General features: G+C 34.9%; 1 protein-coding gene and 1 pseudogene across 2 annotated transcripts; both read left to right on the forward strand.

The window, feature by feature from the left end:
* Positions 1–502: 502 nt before the first annotated feature.
* On the forward strand, positions 503–4,323 carry LOC138323764 (dehydrogenase/reductase SDR family member 11-like; annotated as a pseudogene).
* On the forward strand, positions 511–27,227 carry LOC138323763 (5-phosphohydroxy-L-lysine phospho-lyase-like). 2 transcript variants are annotated; one of them, XM_069268593.1, is made up of 11 exons: positions 511–634; positions 8,926–9,044; positions 9,809–9,968; positions 10,708–10,782; positions 11,069–11,168; positions 16,142–16,350; positions 19,937–20,031; positions 20,293–20,417; positions 21,128–21,282; positions 21,706–21,795; positions 22,739–27,227. In XM_069268593.1, exons 1-11 carry the CDS (start codon positions 618–620, stop codon positions 23,010–23,012), a joined length of 1,419 nt encoding a protein of 472 aa, XP_069124694.1. In that variant the 5' UTR covers positions 511–617; the 3' UTR covers positions 23,013–27,227. The 2 variants fall into 2 exon arrangements, with proteins under 2 accessions (XP_069124694.1, XP_069124693.1); XM_069268592.1 differs by lacking the exon at positions 511–634 and adding an exon at positions 5,599–5,749.
* Positions 27,228–27,526: the final 299 nt, after the last annotated feature.

A 27,526-nucleotide genomic window follows, 5' to 3' on the forward strand; every position in this document is an offset into this window, starting at 1 on the left:
GTTTACACGAGAAAGACTGGCGTCAATGTGCATTTGTCAATAACAGTGTGTGTACATACATATGTATGTGTATATGTAAGCTGCATTCATAGATAAAACACTGTGATGTTCAGCTAACCTGTTCGAGTGTAGATTTAAACTATATCGTAATGCATGATATTGCATAGTTGTATGATGATACATACTACCATGTTACTCTTGCGTATTGAGATTTATTTTCTATAAATATACTACTGCAACAATAAATACGAAAGACAGTTACTGTTACATGAATGCGTATGGCATTGTAAATACCACTTAGTGGAGACAAATAGGATTGAACCATGTTTTCCAAAAAACGTTGTTGAATAATATTCTGGAATTAAGATAAAGGTAGCTTTGTGGGAAGTATGCAATTTTTTTGCTGTTAGAAAGTCCATTCCTGATTTTTATTTCATAAAAAATATTTCCTCATGAGTCTGCATTCTTAGAGAGATAACTAGCAACAATAACACAAGTAGTGATGGAGCAATGGACCGGACGAGTAGCCCTCATAACAGGCGCTTTAGTAGGAATAGGAGCTGCCTTGGCCAGGAGACTTGTCAAACATGGAATGAATGTTGTTGGTTGTGCAATGAATGTTCAGCAAATCCAGGTAAATCAGGATGACAGGCTTCATATTGTGTGGTGGTGAAAACAACTCAGGGGTTGCAACGCTTGCTCATACCTGTTATCAAGATCGGTCCTTACACATCAATCATAATGTACATTTTGTACTAGTCTAGTGTTTGATTAAGAAAAGTCTAAATGTGTCTTCAGGGATAAGTGAGTTTTTAATTGAAACTAGAAATTGTCATTGGACAATTTGACGGGCATTTCACCAACAAGGAATTTCGGTCAAGGTCATTGATATTAGCACACATGGCAGGCCTTTATCTCAACATGCTATATGTCCAATTTCAGGTATCTAGGCCTTTCAGAACTTGACAAGAAGTATGCTAAAGATTTTAAGATTTTTGGCCCCTGTGACCTTCAATGTGTGTAGGTCAAGGTCAATCATATTAACAAGCCTGATAGCCATTTATGTCAGCATGATTCATGCCAAATATTAGGCCTATAGGTCTTCTAGAACTTTACAAAAAGTCATTTGAAGATTTTAGGACCTTATAGAACTTGAGAAGTCTTTTAAAATATTTCGAAAAATTGCACTTTTGAACTTTGACCTTTATTTCCAACCAAATAAATATTTTAATAATATTGCTCGGTTATAAACATGTAGATTATACCTTGTTTGTCTTCTCCAGCAGAACATAAATGTCCTTTTATTAGTGTCCGTTTCGAATTTTTGTGTTATTACAGCCCATGTTTATGTTTCTCTTTAGCTTTCATGAGTCGCAAGATGAATGTCACCATTCGACCAATGGCGCATAGGTACAAATTTTATTATGACGTCACAATTGAGATTGTTTGATGACGTAGTGCAGATTATTTGATATCACGTAAAATTATACGCATCGCCAGAAAACACACCAAAAAAGAGATATTGTCATTGGACAATTTGACGGGCTTTTCAACAAAACGAATTTCGGTCAAGGTCATTCGTATTCACAAACGTTGTAGCTATTTATGTCAGCATGCTACAAACTTAATATTAGGTCTCTAGGCTTCTAGAACTTCAAAAGAAGTCATTTAAGATGATTGGATTTTCGGCCTATGTCACCTTGAATGAAGGTCAACATGTTACAGGCCTAATATTAGGATCGTGCCCAACAATATGGTGACATGTTCATTGGCATATCTCTTACCATTTCGGAGATCCTTTGTATACAACTTTCTGTACAGAATAATAAAAACACAGAACAAAAACAATAGGTCTTTTCACCCATTACAGCCCTAATGAAAGACTACCTACCCTGTAAACGGCAGTACCTATCTCTATCAAAGCTAGTGTTTATCTGCATCACTACGTCTTATATTGGGTCAGTAACGTTTAAGTTATGCAACATATTTTCTACATACACGATTTACCTAATAACTTGAAAAATGAGAAAGGCAGCCTAACGGCCATCAAGTGTGACCTTACCAAGGAGGAGGGGATACTGGACATGTTCGCCAAGGTCAAGGCCGAGTTTGGTGGCGTCGATATCTGTGCCAACAATGCTGGTCTTGCACACGAATCGCCAATCTTATTGGGCACGACACAACAGTTGCGGGAGATGTTGGATGTAGGTAGAATTCAAATTCCAGTCCAATTTCCTCTTTGATGGTTTAACGTACTGTAGTATACTGTAGAGACTTAATCCATATCTTCGACTGGGTACGACATTCATTGTTTTACAATTATCTCAAGACAAAAGAGTGTGGCGTTTTGTTGATATTGCTTGATGTGCGGTTATCGACTCGGAAAAGCATTCATTTCCATTGCGACAAAATGATGTCAGTAATTTTCTACATACCATGTAAATGTCCTAGCGCTGGCGATCTGCTCCAGAGAGGCTGTCAAACAGATGAGAGAGAAAGGAATAGACGATGGTCACCTCATTCTCCTCAACAGTCACGTATTATCTAGTACGATGCTATCCATTGTCAAGCAGGCACGTAGTATCTAGTACGATGCTATCCATTGTCAAGTAGGCACGTAGTATCTAGTACGATGCTATCCATTGTCAAGCAGGCACGTAGTATCTAGTACGATGCTATCCATTGTCAAGCAGGCACGTAGTATCTAGTACGATGCTATCCATTGTCAAGCAGGCACGTAGTATCTAGTACGATGCTATCCATTGTCAAGCAGGCACGTAGTATCTAGTACGATGCTATCCATTGTCAAGCAGGCACGTAGTATCTAGTACGATGCTATCCATTGTCAAGCAGGCACGTATTACCTAGTACGATGTTATCCATTGTCAAGCAGGCACGTAGTATCTAGTACGATGTTATCCATTGTCAAGTAGGCTTATAGCCAACAGTGCTATTTTGGTATACGCGATCTTCATCTATAGTTGTGAAAAAGAAACAAATTCTTCTGATTAAAGACGTCAGAAGTGTTTCTATTTTTGCTACAACGGTACAATGTAGCCACTCAATCCTGAACAGCTCTACATAACATCCTCATCCAGTTAGCGCCTTATCTGTGTGTTATTTCCCCTCTACCATGGTCCATTGGTTGTCTACTTGTCACCGCTTGATGCCCAGTATGTGTTCCTAATGTTATTCTTCTTCGTTAACTACGTGTATATTGCAGAGGTAAGCCAATACAAAATGGGAAGGTCGATTGTTGTCTTTCATCCTATTACTCGCTTTAACTAATGATATGGAGCATTACATTTCCTTCGCCTAATGTCACGGCTGAAATAAGGAATATTGGATTTTTTTTCATATTTTGCTTTCTTTCTTGGTGCTTTATTTCAGTAAGGCTGGACATCGTATTGTGTTCAGTCATGGTAATTTCTACACTGCCACCGTATACATGGTGACGACCTTGACCGAATGTCTGAGACAGGAACTAAATGAGATGGAATCTCGCATCAGGGTCACGGTAGGTATACCTGGTAATTATACCAATGTGTCGCTCAAGAGCCATCAATATACAGCTTTAAATTTCGTTTAGGCATTATCACTATATATATAGTATATTTTCATAATGAATTATCCATAGAAAAGTGAATGTAGATACTTGATACGAGATCAAACTGGGGATGTATACGTTTCTTGACGTTCATAAGGTAAAATGCTATTTTAGAATTTCCTCTGTTCGAAGTAAAGAATTTATGAAAGATAAAAATGTTCGTGTTGGAAGGGCGATAACTGTGATGGTTCTAGATCTGTTAGCAATATACATGTATATCCTTTGACCTACGTGGTAAACCTGTCCTGGTTCTACCGACTACAAACCTCTGAACATTTTTACGAAGAAAAGACGGTGGATATTCCACTTAAATCTGACCACTGGGTCCTATATCTAATTTTGATTACATTTCACCGTCTGGACTGGGCATCGACGTTTCGCTTGAGTGTCTTTGACCTGTATCAAAGAGGAAATCTTTCCACCATTATCTCCTATATATATATTATATACTTACAATGTAATGTACAGTGTAGCTATGTTTTATATTACATATTGTATACTTGTTTGAATGACTAATGCAAGCCGATCATATATCTATATTCAGGAAATCAAACAACGAGGGAGAATGTATACATGTCGAGGTTTTCAAGAATACAATGTAAAAGAAACACAAATTTGTTTCTGAAAACTCATGATCAGAGACATGTTTCATGAATGAAGGCGGTAATTTTTCCCTGTGTGTATCAGCTTTCCTCCGCCTCCTGAAGCGACATAAAACAAAAAAATAACCAATACGCTTACATGACAGATTAATAGTTTCGTAATGGTAACAGCAGGTACATGTAGCCAACACTATTATCAATAAAATAAAACAAAGAGTATCGAATGAACTAGATAGAATGAAAACAGTGGCCGGTTATTCACGTATTTATATTGTACAGACATGCAGTACAATGTTTGAGGCAACTTGTTTCGTACATTATTTCAAGACACACTTCCGGTCAAGAAAAGTGAAGATATACACTAACTAAAGTCGACTAAATTCAGACACACATGTTAGATACGTACATGTATTGATTATAACGTATTTTGTATATATTGTATAATCTGGTAAATGATTAATGGTTTACTTAAAGTTGAGGTCAGTGAAGATAAATGAAATGGGATTTGTGTAAATTCTTTAAGGTCAATGATCCTATAAAGATCACACATGTGTGCAATCTTATGTTTTGGTGTAAACTACATGTCGCCTATATAACAATACATGTATCCGACATATATTTATTTTGAACTATTGTACCCTTATATGCTTATAAATAAGATACTATAAATTTTTAATAATGTGATGAAACTTATTTATTTTACTAATATTTTAAAGCAGTTTATATGATCTATGCATGTTCTTTTCTGTTTTAATCTGATGCACTGCATGTAATATAATGTAATAGAGTTGACCAACATATATTATCATACGCCCGCGCCGGTCCACCTATGGGTTGCGAGTTCGGATTCCATGTGGAGCAGTGGTACTGACTGCTGGGTAGTGATTTTTCTCCGACTACTTCGGCTTTTTCCACCAACAAGCCTGACACGTCCTAATTTAATGACCATGGCTGTTGATATAACGTTTATTAAACTTATTCTGTATTTGCATATTATAGAGGTATGTGCCCTTGCGGGTAGGTATTGATTGTGACGTCACGTGTTTGCGAGCGTAACGTCATACTTTTCGGCGAAAACGGCGTGAATTACGCTCACAAAATAATGACGTAACAATCGATACCTACCCGCAAGGAAGCTAACTCTGTAATATGCAAAGACGGAATAGAGATGTACATGCATGTGCATATCAAGGACGTAGATGAACCCTTGATTCACATACATGTGCTCTAGGATAGCTATACAGATTCATTTCAATAAAGTGCATATACGGAAAGGTCTAAATTGCAGGCAAACATGTGTATACACGTGCACGTGGTATTTGCTTACGTTTGGCCCTAATCGAGCATATCATCGAAATCTCGCGTTTCAGCCAATCAAATAGCTCCAAGTGAGTAGTAAGCTCCGCCCACTTGGCAATCTCTAGTCTTAGATTCCTGCAAGTCTACCGCATCAACTGACACGACAGTTTGTGCGTACGGCAGATAAAATGGAAGACATAGCGAAGGAGCAGACGCTCGAGCTCAGAAACAAACATATCGGGTAAGTTGGTTTTAAATAGGCCTACTAAAGTACCGTCGATGTCGTTGACCACTGTTGTGCCAAACGACAACGTGCTCCTAGCTTCCCGCACTGCGCTGCGTGTTTACAAAATTTCGTAACCCTGTGGGACCGTCTACGTTACAAACAGTTCCATGTTTGACAGCTTCGAACTGATAATTATAGGTTGGTCCTATAGCGTAAATGACGATTGTATGATATGATCTATTTGAAGTTTTTATTACGATTTTATAACGTTTGCAATATTTTGTATGTCACGAGTGTAACGTAATGCAAACAGCAGTGAATTTATTGAGTTGAAGCCAAACAGTTGTTGTTATAACCGTCTGGCTTATAACCTCTTAATCTTATCGCCCACTTACGTTGTATAGATTATAATTTAACTCATATAAGCAGTGTCATTGACTGGCGAGGCGAAAAATGGATCAATACGATTTAAATCCATGAACTGTTTGGATATGCATAATGATTATGATAAAATTATCTATTTTCTGATTAAAGTAATATATATATATGCACGTGTACATACATACAATGTACATGTATGTTTCACGTATACCTACAGTGTATATGTACCCTAGTTTTTGCCTCCTATCCTAGCTATTTTAATAAAAGAAAATAAATAAATGAATTAAAAACAAATGCGTGTTCAAAGCAATATGTTATGAAGGTTTCAACTTTTGAGTTTTACACTTGCTTATATCAAGATAAAATTGAATCTGGGAATAACATACTTAGTCAGCCTTAATTATAATATTGTAAAAGAATGCTAAATAATTAATAATGAAGAAATCGTTAACTACATGTAGATTACCCCCCTATAAATAATAAAAAAAAATAATTAATGAACACATAAATATCTATACTGACATACATTTTTTTCAGTCATGTAGCCCTAATTAATAACTTTATACATATTAGTTTGGCCTTAATAGAAAATACAGAAATATATTTACAATATACAAGAAATTTTAGTTAACATCAAATATTTGTAACAAAGTAACATACCACATAGCTATAGCCCTGATGATCATAGATGAGCTTGTACTATTACAACAAAACAATAGAGCTTACCGTATTCGACCCAATAAGCGCCCATGTCCCTATAAGTGCCCCTCCCCCTTTTTGAGGCCTCAATTTCAATTGCCCAGGCATAAATAAGGACCAAAAATACATAAAACGGTATAAATTTGCACCAATTTCGACTTATTAGCACCTATTCATTTTTTTATCAATTTTTGAGCGCCCTGGGCGCTTATTGGGTCGAATACGGTAATATAAACAACAAAGTCTTTTATTATGCAGTATATACCACAGTATGAATATTAAATTTAGATTTTAAAGTATGTAAATGATTTATTCATATATTCAGTCAAAAGCAAAATCTGTTAATTTTATTCTTAGCTAGTTTTACAAAGTCATGTAAATTGTGCAATTAGTATGAGAAAAATCAAATAAGTTATTTAATTAGCACCCTAGAAGAAAAACTGAAATTCAGAGGTTGTTTTGGTATCAGTTTCCAAGGTAAGTTAACAGAACTTGTTTGTTGTAAATAGCTGTAAATATTGTATTTGATTTAATTCAAATAATAAAATAGAAGGAGCGTTAATTAATGTGATCAAAGTCCGACGTTTCACACAATTACTACACAAAGTAAGCCACAAACTATTTTAAAAAAATCTTATTTATTATACATTTACCAGGTAATTTGCATGTAAATATGACCCGCTTATTAAATTTTCAGGCGTGAATCAGTTAAAATAGCAAATAAATGCAGATAAATATGAATACCATATGCACGTAGTTTCTTAAAAAAATCTGATGCAAAGCCGAATAACTGAATTTGAAATAGAAGAAAGATGTAAATTCCCAATAATGTAAGGTTGATAAAAAATTTTTACTCTCAAAATTTCCAGAATATGCAAGGATGGATTTTGTCTACTAAAAGAAAACAAGATAGGCATCTGTCTTTGATTTTTAATTTAGATCTTGAATTTTTCATCTCTGTGATACTAGAAATTGTGCATTTTGTAATTGCTAGTACACAGAGGTCGCCTTTAGACTGTAAGTACAATAATGTACCTACTACATGTAAGTGTGGTCCATGAGATAGCTGGCAGGTAAAAATTAAAAGATACATGTGAATGTCACTTCAGTATCACTTGGTGATGTCCACTGTTTAAGTGTAAAACATTTCTCATATACATGTATGTACAGTTTAAAGTTTTTTGCTGCTAAACCATAGAAGGAAAGCTGACTGGGTGATAAATGATAGAACTAATGATAGTTGTTGGAAGTGACATGTTGATGGAGGAGGAAGTCTAAGGGGTCATCACTTACCCCTGTCACAAATAGATTAGAAATAATTTTCACCAGACAGTTACACAGAGAAAAAAGATAGCTAAAACCATTTATTTTGATTCTCGTTTCCATGTTGGACATATTTTAATAGGTAGTTGACCAAAGGGATGTGTGTCCTTGACCTATATTCAAATTGGCTTTATCTCATGATGAATTATGAGTGATGAGCTGTGTGTCCATAGATAATTTCCCCCCCAAAATCATTAAACCAAATCCTTTAAAACAAAAGAAATGAATTGAAAACGTACTTTACTTGATGTACATGCAGGTCTAAGTATAAGCAATGGTGGATGCCAAGTACATTTATATCAATAATGCAACCTTGTACATATAATAGAATTAAAACCTGTCTTATCAACCACCTCTGTATGATTACCACCTGCCTAATAAGACCATTTCTGGATTCCCAAATGACCAATTTCAACACAATTCAAACCATCTATATATATATAAAGACCATTTTCCTTCTGTCCCTTAAGTAGTCTTTATAGACAGTTTTAACTATTGTGTACTAATATGTATCTATATAAACACATTTCGTTTGAAAACAATTATGATGTTGTGGTTAATGTTAGATGCAATAACTTTTTTTTCATACTCGCCCATCCTGTAAATGCCAAATATGACGTACTGCATTATACAGTGTATATAGTTGTAGTACATGTACCATGTATGCAAAAGCTTGTAAACTGTTTCCTTCAGTAGTTAGTTTTATTCTGTCATTCTATGTAAATTTAAGGACACAATGTCACTATGTATAACATGTTACTTTATAGTGTATGTTGTTCTATTTTCAGAGGGGCGTGTAAGCTGTTTTTTGCGTCTGATCCACTGAAGATAGTGCGTGCCTCTGGTCAGTACATGTATGATGAACAGGGCCATCAGTATCTCGACTGTATCAACAATGTATGTCACGGTGAGTATCCTACCTATCACACATCATCTTCACCCTGAGTGAACAACCTTCAGAAGATGAAACCTTTACTTAAAATCCATTCTGCTAAACTTTAATTTGCCCTGATATTGTTAAAATGTCATTGCAGTAAGAAAGAAATTTTCCTGGTATAACTTATAGGTTGATTTGCATTTAAACATGATATACAAGTGTACATGGTTCAATATGGATGTCATGATCACCGGAAGAGCTAGGACTAACCAGCAGTAAATTGTACCCACGTCGAGGGTTTGGAATCTTGAAACCCCCCTATTAACACCTTGAAATAGCTCATAGCTAAGGTCACATTTTGGTGAACTGCTATCTTCTTCAGACAAAGTATTTTAAAAAGAGTATACTCCTCTTGCACTCAGAGCTTGAGTCAATGAATCAAATAATGCAGGCCTGAGCAGCTATTTATATAACCTGGATATGCGTGACAGTCTTAAGGCAGACTCTGACCCTGATAAAGACTTGACCACTGCTTTTGTTTTCAGTTGATTCCTCTGTATCAAAATATTATGGTACTGTATAGCTCTGAAATTGGATATCACCAGGACCAGCATATTTGGCCGGTATAGCCAGGTTTCCAGAGTATAAAGGTTTCAATTGATATAAATACATGTATGTAAAGAAGAAAGATATCATACAATATAGCATGTCAGGATACACAGGGACCCAGATTAGAAAAGGGTCGTTTTTAACAAGTTTCACTCTATTAAAATGTACTGTTTTATTGTTTTAAGTTGGACATTGCCACCCGTATGTCGTCCAGGCTGGGTACAAACAGATGCAGGTGCTCAACACAAACTCACGCTTCCTCCACGACAATCTCGTTCTTCTCGCCAAACGCCTTACGGAAACCATGCCTGACAAATTATCTGTTGTGTACTTTGTAAATTCCGGGTAAGTAAGAATATCATAGTCTTTTTTCTCATTCAATTTTTTTATTGATTTTCATGAACATGTTATTACACAGAACAAGGAATACAATTCATCACAATACCAATAATGTCTTACATTACAATTTTGTATATATGCAACAAGTAACAATTGGACATACACATTTACACAAACCCTACAAGACCAACATTTTATCTATCTACAATATGTGAATTGTCAAAGAGACAACTAAATAGAATATCATAGTCTTGAATCTTTTACTATATGTCCCAGCTATTGAATGGAAAGATCCTATCCTGATTTCATTATTATGAAGATGTGGACATTTATGAATACATGTACAGTCATTTCTATTTTAAGTGACAGTCTCAATTCATATGCATGTATATCGTCTGTATGTCCTACTCATACAGATAACCTTGATTGTTTTATGATATCATAATTAGCATTCATGACGAGATCATATAGTTAGAAGAAAGCTTTTATATAAAAGTCATAAGATAACAATAAAACATAGAGTTATTAATAGAAGTTATTAATAGACTTTTTCAATACCTTTAAAAGGTCTACCTGGCTCTGATTTCTCGAAACAAAAGTGCAGACTTAAGTCAAAACTTCAGTTTTTCTCCTTAAGTACTGGGTAACTTATATGAAAACTTTAGACTTAAGTCGGTTTTGGACTTAAGTTTGTTTCAAGAAATCGGGGCTTGGTAATTAAGTTAATTATTGTTGTATTTTGTAGGTCTGAGGCGACAGATCTGGCTACCAGACTCGCAAAACATTACACAAGAGGAACCGAGATGCTGACACTTGACCAGTAAGTTTTACACTGTATCAAATGCTAATATCTCCTTCATCAGCAATTATGATGTCTTTTGTGAGATAGCACCTTAAAAAAGACAAGAGGCGCACTACATATATTACAAGGAGACAGAACACTAATATAGTACCACAGCCTCCCAAACATATGCAACACTTAGCATACAAGGGAGGCCGTCCTTAAATTACCTTAGTTGAACTGTTGATAGACATCAAGTCTAACTAACTAACCCACCCACCGACCAACCAACCTTTAAATAATTTTGATTCTATTACATTTTCAGTGCGTACCATGGACATGTGGTTTCTGCGTTAGAAGTCAGTCCATATAAATTAAGGCAGCAGGTTGATAATTCTCATCCACCTCCTGAACATGTACATTGGGTAAGTAGATATTAAAATTAAATCTCTTTTCTCTATCCAATCTTTGTCTCTATGATATACTGTCAAACCTGTCTATAAAGACCACCTGAGGGACAGAGCAAAAATGGTCTTTAAAGCCAAGTGGTCTTTATACACAGGTCAAATTGCATTGATATTGATCATTTGACACTTGAGGGAGTGATCTTAATTAGAAGGTGGTCTTTATACAGAGGTTTAGCTGTACTTTATTCATATTCCTTATCTCCACCCTCTGGAAGGTGTAAAAATGGCTATATATTTGGAGAGAGAAAGGTATAAGAACTGTGTTGTGGATCTTTTCCCTCTAACAGTGTCTTAGACTTTACTTAATGATTGAGATGTGTTATCCAAACTTACTGTGATCAAGGGTTGTAGGGGGATTCAGTGTATTGCTTTATAGTTTGATGATCCATCTTTGCTTCCCTGATTACTAAAAATAAATGCATGATATGTTGATGTATCATAATGTGAAAAGTTCATAAAATTAGGTCACTGTGGCCTAGTATGTTTAACCATTGACCTATATCTAAAAACAGCTTGTGTGAGCTGGCTTTTATCCCTGTATTAATTATCACAGGAGCATGACTTGGAGAAATAACAAAAGTCACCAAGGTGATGCAAGCTAATAATTGTAGGTCTACCATTTGATATACAGAAATCCTTGTATATGTTTAATCTTAACGTTATTTGTTGTTTAATCTTAATCTTAACGTTATTTGTACCTACAGTTAATGAATGTGTATGATCTAGAAATAGGGCCAAGGTACAAATAGGGATTTTCTTGAGTAGTTGTTTCTCCATACATCCACAATGATAATTTTAGTAATGAATAATGTGTACATCTTTAACTTGATAAGTTACTACACGGGTATTCTCTGCAGACTGCCAGCAGAATCCAATATACTTCCAAAGCATTTTTGCCTAATTTCTACATTACGAGAGACTAGTACATGGTTTTTCCATAAAGGGGAGGATTATTATTGATTCTGGGGTAACAATATTCTAAGAGTGTCAGTCAGACTAGTAGTAGTTGTCAAAAATTATTGATAGAAACATGTTTCTGGGAGTCTGATGTTCCTAAAACCTAACATCACGGTTCCCTTGGAGATTCAACATTACTTAGCCAAGGCCTGCATCTGAAAACAGCAGTACGTGTGCCAAAGTCTGGTACCCTCGATCAGAGGTGTAGAGAATTTCAACTCTAAACAAAATGTGTTTCAGGAGATTTGCTCAATATATGTGACAGCATCAAGATGTATAATTGATGTTCCAAGATTTAATAAAAACATGTAAAATTCATGTACTGGCATTGTCAGCAGGACTACACACTAGGGAAGTCGTACCGGACCTGCCAATTCTGGGGATGGTCCCTAAAATTGGAGTAGAATATTGATTTTATTTTTATGCAGTGTGAATTTTGTTAAGGTGTTGGTTGTAGCACTGTTTGGTGTTGGTACACTCGCTGCTGGCTGTAGAGAGCACTGAGCAGTTTATATTAATTTGAATCATGTAGGCCTAATGTTTAATGACAAATTAAACATGCAGGCTATAGCGTTTTAAATCATACACACAAAGAACGTCTGTTTACATGGTACAAACATATAGTAAATGACATATATAAGTTTGTAGTTCAAATTTATTTCCCAGGTCAAACAGGGAACTGTGGAACAGTGTGTTACTGACTAACATGAATTATGGAGACATATAACACAGGGAAACTATGTCTGCACAAACTCAAAATATTGTAACTCAGTGTTCGAGGTACGTTATTCTCGCCCTTTGTAGCTATGATATGAACATGTTTACAAGCTTCATTTGTCAGGTATATACATGTTTGGTACGATAATAACACACAATATACACTATATTTAAATTGTTAGAGTAATAGATTTTTGTGTACCATATTTATGAGTGACACTACTCCCCCATCCCCCCACCCCCCAACACCTCTCCATAAACAAAGTTAGAAGGAGAGTGCAGGATGCCTGCTGTCCTTCTGTTAACACAACAATTATATATATCAGCTGACTACATCTCCTGTACTAATGGAGGGATTTCATTGAAACTTTGGGACAATAATCCTTGTACAATGTAGATGTGTACAATCTATTTCTGGACAAGATATACATCAGCTATATAAGGTGGCTTCCTGGATGACAGATGTACTAGTTTCTATATATTGTAATAGCATTAGTAACCAAGATAAAACTAAACATTACATAAACACAACAGCTGACCTACATACACATGCATGTGTGATAGAGGTTATAGGATTAACATGTACAGGATAAGAGATAGACAGATTATGTAATGGTATACACCAAACCAGGTGTGGTAGACTAAACCCCCACTATATTGTTATCTCTGTTATTTCTCAGAGGCTTCATAATATAACAGGTATAATATATAGCCTACTTTGTGTTTACGTTCATTTGCCTGATGTCAAATACTGCATCAATAATTAATTTTACAACATTAGTACTGGTGTTTAACAATTAAAACCTAGAATAGCTGCTAAGAATGCAACACCTTGGACTGTAGTGGAATATCACTGTTCTTAAAACTCCTGCAAGGAATTGTTTCAAAAGCATCAAATTTGTGAAAAATGTTAAAAAGGATTTTAAATTTATATGGTTTCTGTAGTGATGCTATAAGATTACAACTGTTACGTTAGTTACAAACAATATATAAATTTAAGGTTATGAGCAGAATTTAACTAAAGTCCAATAAATAATATTAAAATTTATAAAATGCCAATGGTGAAGCTAAGGTCAAAGATGAAGGCTATATACAAAGGAAAGGATTTCATTTGTTATATATCAGTTAGAGAAGAACAGCCTTTAATAAAATACGAAAGGTCAAAGGCAAAACTAAAAGAGGAAAACTCAATGCAAAAAGGTTGAAAGATGAAGGCCATTTAAATGAAAGGTTTTCTTATATCTGTTAGAGTATTCCACATGTTATTAACTTTTGTTCAAAGGTCAAGGTCAATATGATGATGATTCCTTGAATAACAGGTTCATAGTGACCTAGGCTGAATAATCAGCTACATTGTAGAATCCAATATATATGAAATATGAGTATAGGTAGGATCCAACAAGGCAGGTTAATATTAATTAACCCACATCAAAATACAACCTTTTCCTGTATGTTTATTGGCATGCTGTTAGCCTGAGCCACCTCAGAATTTCAGAATAATTTATCAAATTAGATCTGATGGTTACAGACCCTAGTACTGCTCCTTGACTATACAGCCATCCGTGATATATGTGTATTGTGTAAGGTTGTATCGGCTGGTATACAGCTGTCCAAGACTTATTTCTATAGAAGTATTGTCTTCAGGGAGTTTGCGAGGGAAACATGTGTTAATGCAAGCATTGTAGCCTAGACTACTGGTGTGATGAAATACTCTGTTAATGTTACTTACTGACCAACAGACTAACAAAATCAATGGATATGGATTGAATGAAGACAATACCTTAATGTACAGAAAGGTGTATAAAGGTCAAACTACATTACATGACTCAGGAGCTTTCCTGACCACTGACTTAAACTGAACCACCTCTGAATACACATCTGATCTGTTGTAGAACATTTCATTTTCAAATTACACGATTGAATCAGTGAAAATAAATGCAGTATCTTCATATATATATAATCATAATACAACAGAAATGCATAATTGACATAATCTTACTTCATCCCGGAGAGACACTGACTCAAACTTTACAATATGCTGTCACATTAGATATGTTGACTTACGGTTAATATTGATTTAGTGTAAATCAGGTTTCACTGTGTAAACATAAAGCAATTCTACAGTTACTATAATACCAACCAATATAATCAGGATAATTAATGGTTCTATATCTGCAGATATGTTGTGTCAATAGAATTTGTATGGAACTGATTTTCTTTCTCTTTTGGGATATTTCATCATACAGTGATTTCAGCGATATAATTTGTCAATATTGTATCAGTATCATTATAGGTGATAATGACTGACTAACAACAACACTCGCATAACTAACTTAAGTTGTCAAATGGTTTGAACTGCTAATTGACAGATACATGACAGTGAAGCTGAAATGCTCCCTCGTAAATGCCACGTAGTTTTCAAATTTAGGTTACATATTATATATTTATTTGGTTGAGAAGAAGAGAGACAAGATGTCATGCCATATTTAAATATATTTCTTGGTATTATACCTTTTGTGCCATTTGAAATACATGTATGATATCTAGAGGATACCTAAATTACTATTGGACAATGGCATTGTATTGTGCTATGGCAGTTTGGCCTTGACCCGAAAGTTTAGAGGTCAATTAAAGTACCAATATCCGTAGTTGTCTTCTTGTTTTCATGATTTAGAAGAATGTTGAAAAAAATCCTGTTGTAAATGATGCAGAGACAGGACTTAATCGAAGTCAAGATGAGCGATAATTATTCAGAAACTTTTCATGAAAATAAAATAAATATTGAACATTGCTAGGTGGGTCCCATTTAATCAAACAAGCCGAAGTAAACTGACATTGTAATGTCGTTGCCGAGAACGTCATGGGACTACTGTAATTATGTAACATCTGTCCGAACTCTTCTGAGAATAGGTTACAAACTTTCAGACTTCCGTTCGGAAATAATCTAACTTCTATGGTGACCACTTAAAATGAAGGCATGTTTACAAGTATCGACTTTCAACAACTGCTGTACCAAAGTCATTAAGTAATCATTATTAATATTCTTTGATATAATTTAATTTCAACTACATCTACAAATACTAACAATGTCGGGGTTGTTTTTTTTGTTGATAGTTACGTATAGTGTGGCTTTAAGATATTTTTTTGCAAAAACCTTCAAAAGTGTAAGCCAATGGGATTTCATTTGCCATTACACTGGAGATATACATTTTGTTTATAAAAACAGAACTCAGTTTAAGGTATTTTTCTGTTCACAGCTATCGTGTCCAGATGTGTATCGTGGCAGATTCCGTGACTCTGACTACCCTGGACAGGACATGGCACAGTTATATGCCAATGAAGCCCAAGACAAAATACAAAAGATCCAAGAGGATGGCAAGAATGTTTCATTCTACATTGCGGAGTCCATGCTGAGTTGTGGTGGGCAGGTCATTCCTCCTCCAGGCTACCTCAAGGCTATTTACAAGTATGTCCGGCTACGCTGCATCTCAAATTGTATATTTAGATTGGTTTCTAATTAATAATATATCAATTTCAGACTGCAAAATTATCTGGATGGTTGGTTACATTGTTTTATTATATCCTCCCAACAAAGACAGTTAAGTGGGGGGTATACAGGAATTGGGTTGTCCGTCTGTCTGTTAAGACATAACTTTGTCCGACGAACTCCTCCTAAACTACTTGGATGATTTTGATAAAATCTTGCAAACAGAACCCTTACATAAAGGGGATTTGAGTAAACTATATAGGGTTCTGCAATGTCCCTGAGCTATTAATGGAATTATTACTAAATTTGTAAAGCGGGGATATTTAAGTTGTCCGCTCTGGTGACAGTTTTAGTTAATGTCCTATTTATCTATTATGGCCTGGTTGAGAGGGCACTATGGCCTCATAGTATTGTCTAGGGATGGAATAGTGCCTGAGCCAAATCATAATAGGTTTAGTACATCACCCTCACATGAGACCCGTTTTCATGTCATCGTAACAGAAGCACGTCAAGCGACACCTCACAACGCTATCTCCATTTCCACACCACGTTGTTACATTATACAGTACAACATATGAATTGTCGCAGAAATCTGTGTTTCTATAAAACAGGATTCAGCTTCACGAAGATTTAAAAGTAGATCAATATAGAACATGAGTAACTGTCTTTTGCAGAAAAGCAACATTTGCTTCATCCCCGCACACAACAGCCTGTCCGCCATCTTGACGTCTTGGTCGAAGCGCAACTGTATAATGACGTCATGTAATGGTGACGTCACAATACATTCACGTTCAATTTCGCGTCACTTCAATAGTGCCCGCTTGCTCGGGCACTATTGCAAAGAGTAGCGATGTGTGTAGCCAATCAGAATCCAGTATTCTGTCACGTGATGTACACATAACAGCTAAGGTCATTTAAGGACGGCCTCCTGTGTATGGGGCCTGTTGTGTGTCTTAGGTGTGTGTATGTCTTTTTGGGAGGCTGCAGTATATTCATGTTGTGTCTCATTGTTATATAGGAACTCTTGCCCTTTTTATAGTGCTATCTCACTGAATGCCTCCAAAGACACCCAACAACCATGGACTTGATATACCTCTGGTATCCAGCGGAGGAGTAGAGGAACGTACCTCACATTCAACCACCATAATTGGTGTTGGTTCAATTATATCTAAATCCTACTAAGTTTCGATATATGTTTTAATGTTTCGTACAGTTCTATATAAAATTATATTAATATATGCTATATATTTGTAACACACAAGTTTGAGACCAAGGTAGCATGTGCAGTATTTGGAGGGCTATTGATTATACCTCCCAGTTGCTCAATTTAGACTACCAGAAATATGAAAAAATATGCATGAAACATCTTTTCTAAATTGAATTGTGTAATATGCTGGCTTCTAGAAGAAATTTTAAAGCAACTGTCTGGAATACCAAACAAGTAATTTTGACATTTTTTATATTGGAATGTCTGGTATTAAGAAATTGTCTCCAATGAAACTGCTGCTGTATTGGGATAGTACATTAGACACAGATGATGTTTGGCAGTATTGATTATAAGAGTTGGCACCATTACTACTAGTCCTGCCACACCAGTACTCCGAACTACAAAATACTTTGCATGTTACACTGTATAATGTATAGTGTGGTGTCCACATTTTGTTTTTATCTCCTTCTTATACCAAGCATTTACTTGTACATGAATTCTGAGCAGTAGAATTTTAAATTTATACATACACTGTATGAACTTTATGATATGTGGAAGAAGGGATTCTGCATCAATGTATGAAATTAAAATACTGTGTAATTAAAACGAATGACAAAGGAATAAAGCTGCATCTGGAGTACTCGTGATAAGATATAAATGTTATCATAGCATTCTCAATCCTGAATGAGTCCGTGTATTGTTCTGACTTAGTGTCACGTTATTGACCTTGTAACAGTAATTCTACACACTCTTTTATCGGATTATAATTGTTGGGGTCAACAAACGGTCACTGAAAAGAGTTAAAGAGGCTGTATTTAATTTTCTTTCATACGTACGGGTGTAATACTGGCTGGTCTAGGGCAATACACTCATGTCGCCTGAGGCTGTATTGCATGGCTACCCATGCAATAAAGCCTCATTACGTTACGACTTACGTTTGTGTTGAAAAATCACGTAATTTTTCATGTTTGGAAAAATTGACTTGCAGTCATAGTTTTCTTCGAATTTATTTCAAAATGGCGGGATATTATACATTGTATTTGTAAAATTGCAATAAAACATAGAGGCATGAAAGAAAAATACTCTTTCATAAGTGGATATGAAGGATAAGGATATTCTACCCTCGGGTTAACAAAATGTTGCAAAACCCTTGGCAAGCCTCGGGTTTTACTACATTTTGTGACCCTCGGGTAGAATATCCCTATCCTTCATATCCACATATGAAAGAGTCTTATAATCTAACACTGAAGACAGATGGTGACTGTTTGACTAATATTTATTCAACTTCAGATCAATAGGGTCTCATAGTTTACAATTATGACATGTTCTTGTATCCATAGTTTGGATCAATAGTAATGTATCCTTGTATCATTTATGGTTGCACAATGCATTTGTGTATGGTATTCCCGCACATACCGTTAAGCTGCTGTTTTAGCCAATATAAACAGACATTTCAGTACACATCCTTATGTGTGTCAGTCAAGCAATTTTAGGTAGTCATGTACCCCAATTTTGTATAATGTTTTTTAGCTCACCTGCCCAATTGAATAATAAATGTGGTGCAGTGGTCCTTAACTTTCCTTTAAAGGACTTCTCAAAAAACGTTAAACCCATAGTCATGATATTGGGTCTGTAACATGTGTTTGGGTGAACGTATTCCATGTTTGTTCAAATGAATGACCTTCATTCAAGTTCATAGTCGCCAAACAGGCTAATATGTTTGAACACTTTTTTTGTCAATAACTGATTAAAGAGGCCTAGCAACTTCATGTTTTACCTGTGGCATGCTGAGATCAAGGACTACAAAGTATGTTCAGATGAATGACCTTGATCTTCATTCAAGGTCACAAGAGTCAAATAGGCTAAAATCTTTGACTGCATTCTTGTCCATAACCAAGATGCCTACCAACCTAATGGTACGCTGGAATGAAGGGTTACCAAAGTTTTTTGAAATGAATGACCTTCCATGGCTTTCATTCAAGATCACAGTGGTCAAATACACTAAGATCTTTCAATGTATTACTTTGTATCAATAAAAAGGAGCCTAGAAACCTGATATTAGTCTGTGACATGCTGGATTAAAGGGTTTCAAACTTGTTAGAAATTGACTGTCCTAAACTTGACATTCACTTGATTCTGGCGCATTGCATCAGCTTGCTTTAGTTTAAATGTTCAGGTGATATTTTATTGATATAGACAGGTTTTTTTACCTTTAAAGAGTGGTTTAATTGGGTATTACACTGAGGTGGTCACTAAAATAGGTTTTATAATCACAAACATATACCTGGTACATGTATTTCAGAAACTGACTTTTGTTTGTGTATACATTTCATTGTCATTCTCGACTGTCTCCAACAGGTATGTAAGGGAGGCTGGTGGATTGTGTATCGCTGATGAAGTCCAGGTGGGATTTGGTAGAGTAGGAAGTCACTTCTGGGCATTCCAACTCCAAGGTAACTAGAAATGATAACCTCTTACAATATGTATTTCTTCAAAAATATTGAGTGAAAATTATTTCTGTTTTTTTTTTCTGGTGTTTTTTTATTGAACAAAACTTAGAAGATAGGTTTTTGTGTTTCATTCAAGTACTGAAAAAGCAAATAATATGAGATGATTTCAGATTTTAAATATTTCATCAGATTAATTTTGTATTTTATTTACACAACTATGACCTACATTGCTGATGTACAGACTACTGGTATATTATGTTTTAGATGTTGAGCCAGACATTGTCACCATAGGGAAACCAATGGGAAACGGTCACCCTGTGGCAGCAGTGATCACTACACAGGAGATATCAGACAGCTTTAGGGACAGCGGCATGGAGTACTTCAACACGGTAGGTCAATGGCCGGTCTGTGTGTAATCAACAGATGGGCTGGTCAGTCTGATATTGGTGACATTGTACTACAGCTAGGCCATGTTTGTATTTAAGCTTAAAATATACAACCCTTCATAAAATAAAATTGACTCAAACAAAAAAGATAACAAAATTAAGTGAATAAATATTATAAGATTGATTAGAAATATAATCACCATAGATATACTGCATGCCATTGTTTGAGGTGGTGGATATGGCCAAACTACCAGCTTATATACATATATCCCATTATGAACGTTTAGTGACATGTACATGCAGGCATATTGCAAAACAATATTTCTAAGCCTCATTTAAGAAAATCTGTTTGGTTACTGATTTAATGTTTATATAATAATGTACAGTTGGATCTTGTTTGTGAGTTGTTCTAATACATGGCTAATCTTGAAATGTTACCATTCTCCCATTGACATTGAGTAAATGAAGTTTGACTTTATTCAATCTCCATAACAATTGTTAAAAAATTACAACTTAATAGTTAATTAATTAATATAGTCTAAATATGCGTAACAGAAATACTTGAGTGTATCAGGTCATGTTGGGGTGTATTTTAGATATACATAGACCTTAATTTTGTGCTATGGTTGAAATCCTTAGATACTTTAGTAAACAATAGATTGAAATGTTTCTATGCAATAGACTATAAACAATTGATATACTCTGTATTTTAGTATGGTGGTAACCCTGTATCCTGCTCCATTGCCTTGGCTGTGTTGGACGTTATTGAAAAGGAAAACCTCAGACAGAATGCCCTTGAGGTTGGTAAATACTGGAAGGACAGGGTGACAGAGTTGATGAGCCAGTTTGACATAATTGGGCAAGTGAGGTAAGCACAGTGTAATCTTATATCTGTCTAATTATAAGGGCTTCCCATTGCATTTGTTGATAACGGTATGTATATCATATTATTCATTCAATGATAATAATTACTCTTTATGCTTTAGTGAAAAAAGCAAATTTAACAAGGACATTTATAAACAAAACAAACATATTAGATTTAGACGCAGGATCAAGAACAGAACCTGGCATTTCAGAAGAGAAAGTCTTGCATCAATGCATTCAACATAGGCATTTAGTGACAAATAGATTATATGTTGAATCTGAACCCTATTACTTCTTACTGTTTTCCTTCAACTTTCATTAATATTTCACAGCATCAATTACATTAACTGAATTGAATTTTGATTACCCTCATAAGGCTATAGATGGAATGAATCAATTGACTTAATACGTCATTTTCATGTCATAGGGGTCAAGGTCTCTTCCTGGGTATTGACCTTGTGAAGGACAGGAAGACACGAGAGCCAGCGAGTGAGGAAGCCAAGAGAGTTATCACAAGGTAAGAGAACTTTATGTACAGTTAAACTTGATATAGTAACAATGTCTATAAACATTTTTAGGTTTAAGGTAAAGTAATAAGTAAGTGTAATTCATTTGAAATACTACGTTCAGAATCATGTATTGGTAATGTTTTATGCAAACTTGAAAATCTTTGCACAATGTTGAAATGATAAAGAAATTATTCTGGAATATGTTAATATAAGAATACTTTTTAAGCCAACCATCATCAGATGGTAGGCTATTCAAATCGCCTTTCGTCCTTGGTCTGTGGTCCGTCGTCCGTCCGTCCTTCCGTCCATCCGTCCGTACGTTAACAATTCTTGTTACCACTATTTCTCAGGAAGTGATGAAGGGATCTTTTTCAAATTTCATATGTAGGTTCCCCTAGGGCCCTAGTTGTGCATATTGCATTTTCGGACAGATCGATGAACAAGATGGCTGCCAGGCAGCCATCTTGGATATTGATAGTTTAAGTTTGTTGTCGCTATATCTCAGAAAGTACTGAAGGGATATCACTCATTTTCTATGCGCACTTCCCCTTGGGCTTTAATTGTGCATAATATTTTTGGACTGATCGGTCAACAAGATGGCCAACCGGCCTCCGTCTTTGATTTCACCACTGTTTCTCAGAAAGTAATGAAAAAATCTGTCTTAAATTTCATATGTTGTGTGTTTGAAATAGTTTGAAAAGCAGGGAAAAGATCCCTCTTTCCATTGTCAGACATAGATCATTCTTTGGTTGGCACCAAGATCCCTCTGGGATCACTTGTTTTACGTAATGTACTTATACAACTTATGATTTAGAGAACAGAGTGTTCATGCATGTGTGTCTTTCGAATATAAATGGTTGTTCCTGCATGGATTGCATATTTTGTATCTGTTCTGGTATTGGATGGTTTGATATTCAATTACTTACCTGATATTAAACATTATACTTGTAGGATGAAGGAGGAGTACATTTTATTGAGTACAGATGGGCCATATAGTAATGTAATCAAAACCAAACCTCCCATGTGCTTCAGTAAGGACAATGTTGACCATTTCGTGGAAAAGTTGATTATGATACTAAGGGAGGTAACCTCACAGACAACGAACACAAACTCTCAGTCCGTCTCAAATCGTACTGTCACCAATAACATGGACATCATCAATATAGAGGATGGTGATATCAACAAAAATATCTGTACAGGCTTACAGGCCATGAAAGTTCACTAGTCTTCATTACTTTTATATGCGTTGATGTCTGAGGAAAATCATCTTTTTAGAGGTTTTTCATTGCCTGAATATCTGAAAGGACTGCAATACTTTGATATTTGTCAATGAGGTGTTTTTTAATGTCCTTGACTCAGCTTTGGAAATGAAAAGACTGAGAAAGCTTAAAATGCAATAGCTCCAATGCCATTGTTAAACTTATCATGATTCAGAATACCTGTGTCATTATCTGAAATTCTGGTGACAGTGTATGTTACAACTAAAAGTACTGATTGGCTAATGACAAAGGTCATCAAACTGTGGCCTTATTGCAGTACCTTCAGACCTTCAGGCAAAGTGCAGATAGTCAAATAGCTCTGAACATATGATTTTGTCAGATCGCTTGTAATGTATATACAGTGTACATTTGTATGTGTAGAAAATTATGTAGCTATGGTGACCATGCTCAGGGAGTTGGTAATTTAGAACTAGGCTGGACTTAAAGTGCCTCCTATATGTGGTTACAAGTTTCTTCAGGCTCTTTGAGCTACATGCACATTTAAAATCTTTTCAGGCATTTTAATGTGAATCTGCATATGACTTTAAAATGTTACTCAAGATCTACACATGTGTATTACTTTTTACATCATTAAAAGTTTTAAATTCTAAATAAAAGCTTCAATAATGTAAGCTATAAGTTCATTTTCTTCTTGTTCATTATGTTCTTTTGAAAATTTATGATAGTGAAAATCGAATTAGATAAAATGTTGGTGTTATGAATACTAATCTGAATGTAAAACTTAACAGTAATTTGAGTATTCAAAATTATCTTAACTTAAAGATGCTCCACCGCTGACAAATGGTATTTTTTCACTGTCAAAAACAGGAGCAGGCGATTTAGTATTTTTCTTCAGTAGCAAAAGTTACTTACTTTACACCATTACCACTTTTGAAAAGTTTAAGCTTCTCATTTTAATTCAAGTTAAAATTACAAAAAAATAATTAATTGCATCCCGAAAAAATTCCGCGGCACTATATCCTATATGGAATGAAGTACTGATTGCGCATGCACCAAAGGCAAAATTGATTATTTTATATTACTTTTTCTGTTAATTAGCCATATATATACACTTTTAAACACCAATTATTGTTCAAGTGATGAATATCATTTATGCTCTGTCGGCGGTGGAGCATCTTTAATATTGCATACATTTACACAAAAAAATGGAATATATTCATGATTTTATTTAAATATTTGCAATGCATTATACAGTAAATATTTTCCTAATTTACTTTTGTTAGTTATGTAATATATATAGGTCCATGTTTAATGTTATTTTTAGTGCCATTCCTTGATGTTTCAGTCATATCATTTGTTGTTAAAATTTGCAATCTGTTATCTGAAATTATATTTTATCCTACTTTGTGTTTGAAAAAAATCAAACAAGGGTCTTTCAAGTAGACAGGGATATCTAAACCATGGTGAATGATTTTTGCTGATCAGCACTCGTCAAGCCTTGTGCTGGTTGGCCAAAATCTTCCACTGAATAGATATACAGACAGTAGGACCCACTTAATTTAAAATTGGTGTGAATTATGATCTCTGTTCACACATACATATATGCATTGTCTTTCATTTTGGTTATTCCGAATTTGCATATTACAGAGTTATCTGCATTCGCGAGAAGGTATTGATTGTGACGTCATGTGTTTTAGAGCGTAACGTCATACGTTTCGGAGAAAACGACGTGAGTTGCGCTCACAAAATAATGACGTAACAATCGATACCTACCCGCAAGGGAGCTAACTCTGTAATATGCAAAGATGGAATATTGAAATGTAGATGATTTGAAGAGATTTTTCATTCACCAAGGACTTCAATATAATCGGGTTCCACGGTATCCCTTACATGCACAGGCTGTATGAGATTATTTAAGTCAGCATTCTGATTATGAAATATTTATTATTAAGTCTCTGTATATCTGTTTTAGTGAACCATAATGTTAGTCATGATAATGTGATCCTTCAAGGAAGTTGTTTTTAATTACATTATGGTCAAATAATTTATATATAATGTAAAGTTAGATATGCACTAGTCAAATTGCAGTTACCGATGTTCAGTAAAGTTGTTACCTCAAGTTATAATTATTTGATACAGTCAAATACATTTTTTATTTATTGGTCTGCCAAAGCAGATATTGCATATCAGAGGTAGTGGCTCAAAATCAATTGATTTTACTAAATTTGAAAGCTTAATAGATGTTTATTAGTAGGTCTTACCTATGGTACATCTGGCATTGATTGCTTGCATGATGTTTTAATTTTACTTTGATAAAATGTTACAAGTAATATATAGTAATGGTAAGTTTTAATTTTAATGATGTCTGTAGCGTAGGGCACTAAGTGTTGTTATTTGTTATGTCTATGTATACTTAATGTCAAGCTTTAACTTAGTAGTTTACAGCTGATGAACCAGCATTACTAATTTACATCAGTATTCAGGGAACTTTTACATGTATCATACATCAGGGTATCGTGTTTTATCTGTATCACTCATGCTCCACAATCCAATATTCAATCCAAAATTGTTTTAATGTTGAAATTGCTCCACAATTCAATATTCAATCCAAAATTGTTTTAATGTTGAAATTTCTCCACAATTCAATATTCAATTCCATGATTGTTTAAATGTAGAAACTTTTTTTGTAATAAAGATTTAATCAATTCTTAATTGAAAAAGACTTGTACAGCCATACAAAGTACAAGTCACACCTGCTTGAAAATACAATTGTAAATGTTTAGTGTCGGTTATAACAACCCATTCTACCTGTGGATTTGGACACCTTATACTGATCTTGTTGGTGCTACCTAGACACACATGTCAAAATACAATTGTTTACTTACACAATTGTTGTTACTGCTTGTTAAGTTTGTTTCATACCAAACATAACTTACTTGCTACTGATAATGTTAATTAAGTATTATCCTGTTTCATACCAAAGATAACTTATTTGTAGCTTCAATTTCAATAGATAATTATTCTTACATGAATGGAATACATGGGCTTGTTTTGTGATATGATTTGATAGACTATTGATAGGGCTACTTTATTCCAAATATAATGTAACCTAGACATTCCTTATACACCTCCTTTATCTCAGATATTTGTAGAATGAAGGCTTCCTTAAATGGATTTTTTTTGCAGTCAGAGATAACTGTTTAATTTATACTTTCTCATTATAAAGATTAAATTAATACATTGGGCATGAACTTTCCAATATGTACTTGTAATGAAAGCTTGCTTGTGGAAAGAACATGTCAGACAAAAGGCTTGGACAAAATAGTTGTGGTACTCTTTTAAAATAAAAAAAAATATTTTAAATAACTTTATTATGAACTTTATCAGAAGGATTTTTTATGACATTGTTAGCCAACCATTAATATCAGATGATGGGTTATGAAAATCGCCTTTCATCTGGTCTGTCTGTCGTTAACAATTTTTGTTACCGCTATTTCTCAGAAAGTACTGAGTGGATCTTTCTCAAATTTCATATGTAGGTTCTTCTAGGGCCCTAGTTGTGCATATTGCATTTTTGACCGATCGGTCAACAAGATGGCCGCCAGGCAGCAATCTTGGATTTTGATAATTAAAGTTTGTTACCGCTATTCCTCAAAAAGTACTGAAGGGATCTTTCTCAAATTTGATATGTAGGTTCCCCTAGGGACCTAGTCGTGCATATTGCATTTTGGGACCGATCAGTCAACAGGATTTCCGACCAGCCGCCATCTTTGATTTTGGTAGTTAAAGTTTGTTACTTCTATTTCTCAGAAAGCGTTTGTCTCAAATTTTACTTTTAGTATGTTTCAAAAGCAGACAAAAGATCCCTCTTTCCATTGTCAGACATAAATCATTCTTTGGTGGTCGCCAAGATCCTATTGGAATCTCTTGTTAATTGAAATTTTAATATTGTCGATTGTAATTTAGACACTTGTACAGCCTTATGTTTTGCTCTGAAATAATGGAATATTACGATATATACACTGTATTGTTTTGTCAGTTCAAATGTCGCCAGGATGTAAACTGTTAAACCCATCACTGAAAGTTAGGATGGTCCGAATTTTAAACACTGCATGGCTCAATCATAACTGAATTTAACGATTAATATTTACAGTATTTTAATTATGTTGTGAAACATATGTTTTGTTTACGAGAATCATTAAAACAAAATATGAAACAATTTTTCTTTGGCTATTTGTTAATACACTATAGTACGCCAACATACCGTAACAGGCAGGAAAAGTCAACCGTCAATCCATGTCTCCTAATCAAAGATGTCAAGGGTGTCGCCCCAGTATTGACTCAAGGTGCCATTCACTGCGAAAGACTTCTGGATAATCTGAGAAACCTTTCCATGTTTGTGAATACGTTGCATGCTGAAATGTTAATTAATAAAATAAAATGACACCGATTTACGTTTTGAATGCCTATCTCATCAAGTTTACTTGTTGAGACGTACAATTTATTGCGATAAAATCCG

This window comes from Argopecten irradians, chromosome 5, assembly GCF_041381155.1.
Source record: "Argopecten irradians isolate NY chromosome 5, Ai_NY, whole genome shotgun sequence".
Taxonomy (NCBI): Eukaryota; Metazoa; Mollusca; class Bivalvia; order Pectinida; family Pectinidae; genus Argopecten; species Argopecten irradians.

What these genes read in the sequence shown, in the direction of transcription:
- LOC138323763 (XM_069268592.1), top strand. Translation starts at nt 5,697, where the DNA reads ATGGAAGACATAGCGAAGGAGCAGACGCTCGAGCTCAGAAACAAACAT. An exon ending in TACCTCAAGGCTATTTACAA is followed by an intron (nt 16,351 to 19,936) that starts GTATGTCCGGCT and finishes TGTCTCCAACAG; the next exon opens with GTATGTAAGGGAGGCTGGTG. An exon ending in GCATGGAGTACTTCAACACG is followed by an intron (nt 20,418 to 21,127) that starts GTAGGTCAATGG and finishes TCTGTATTTTAG; the next exon opens with TATGGTGGTAACCCTGTATC.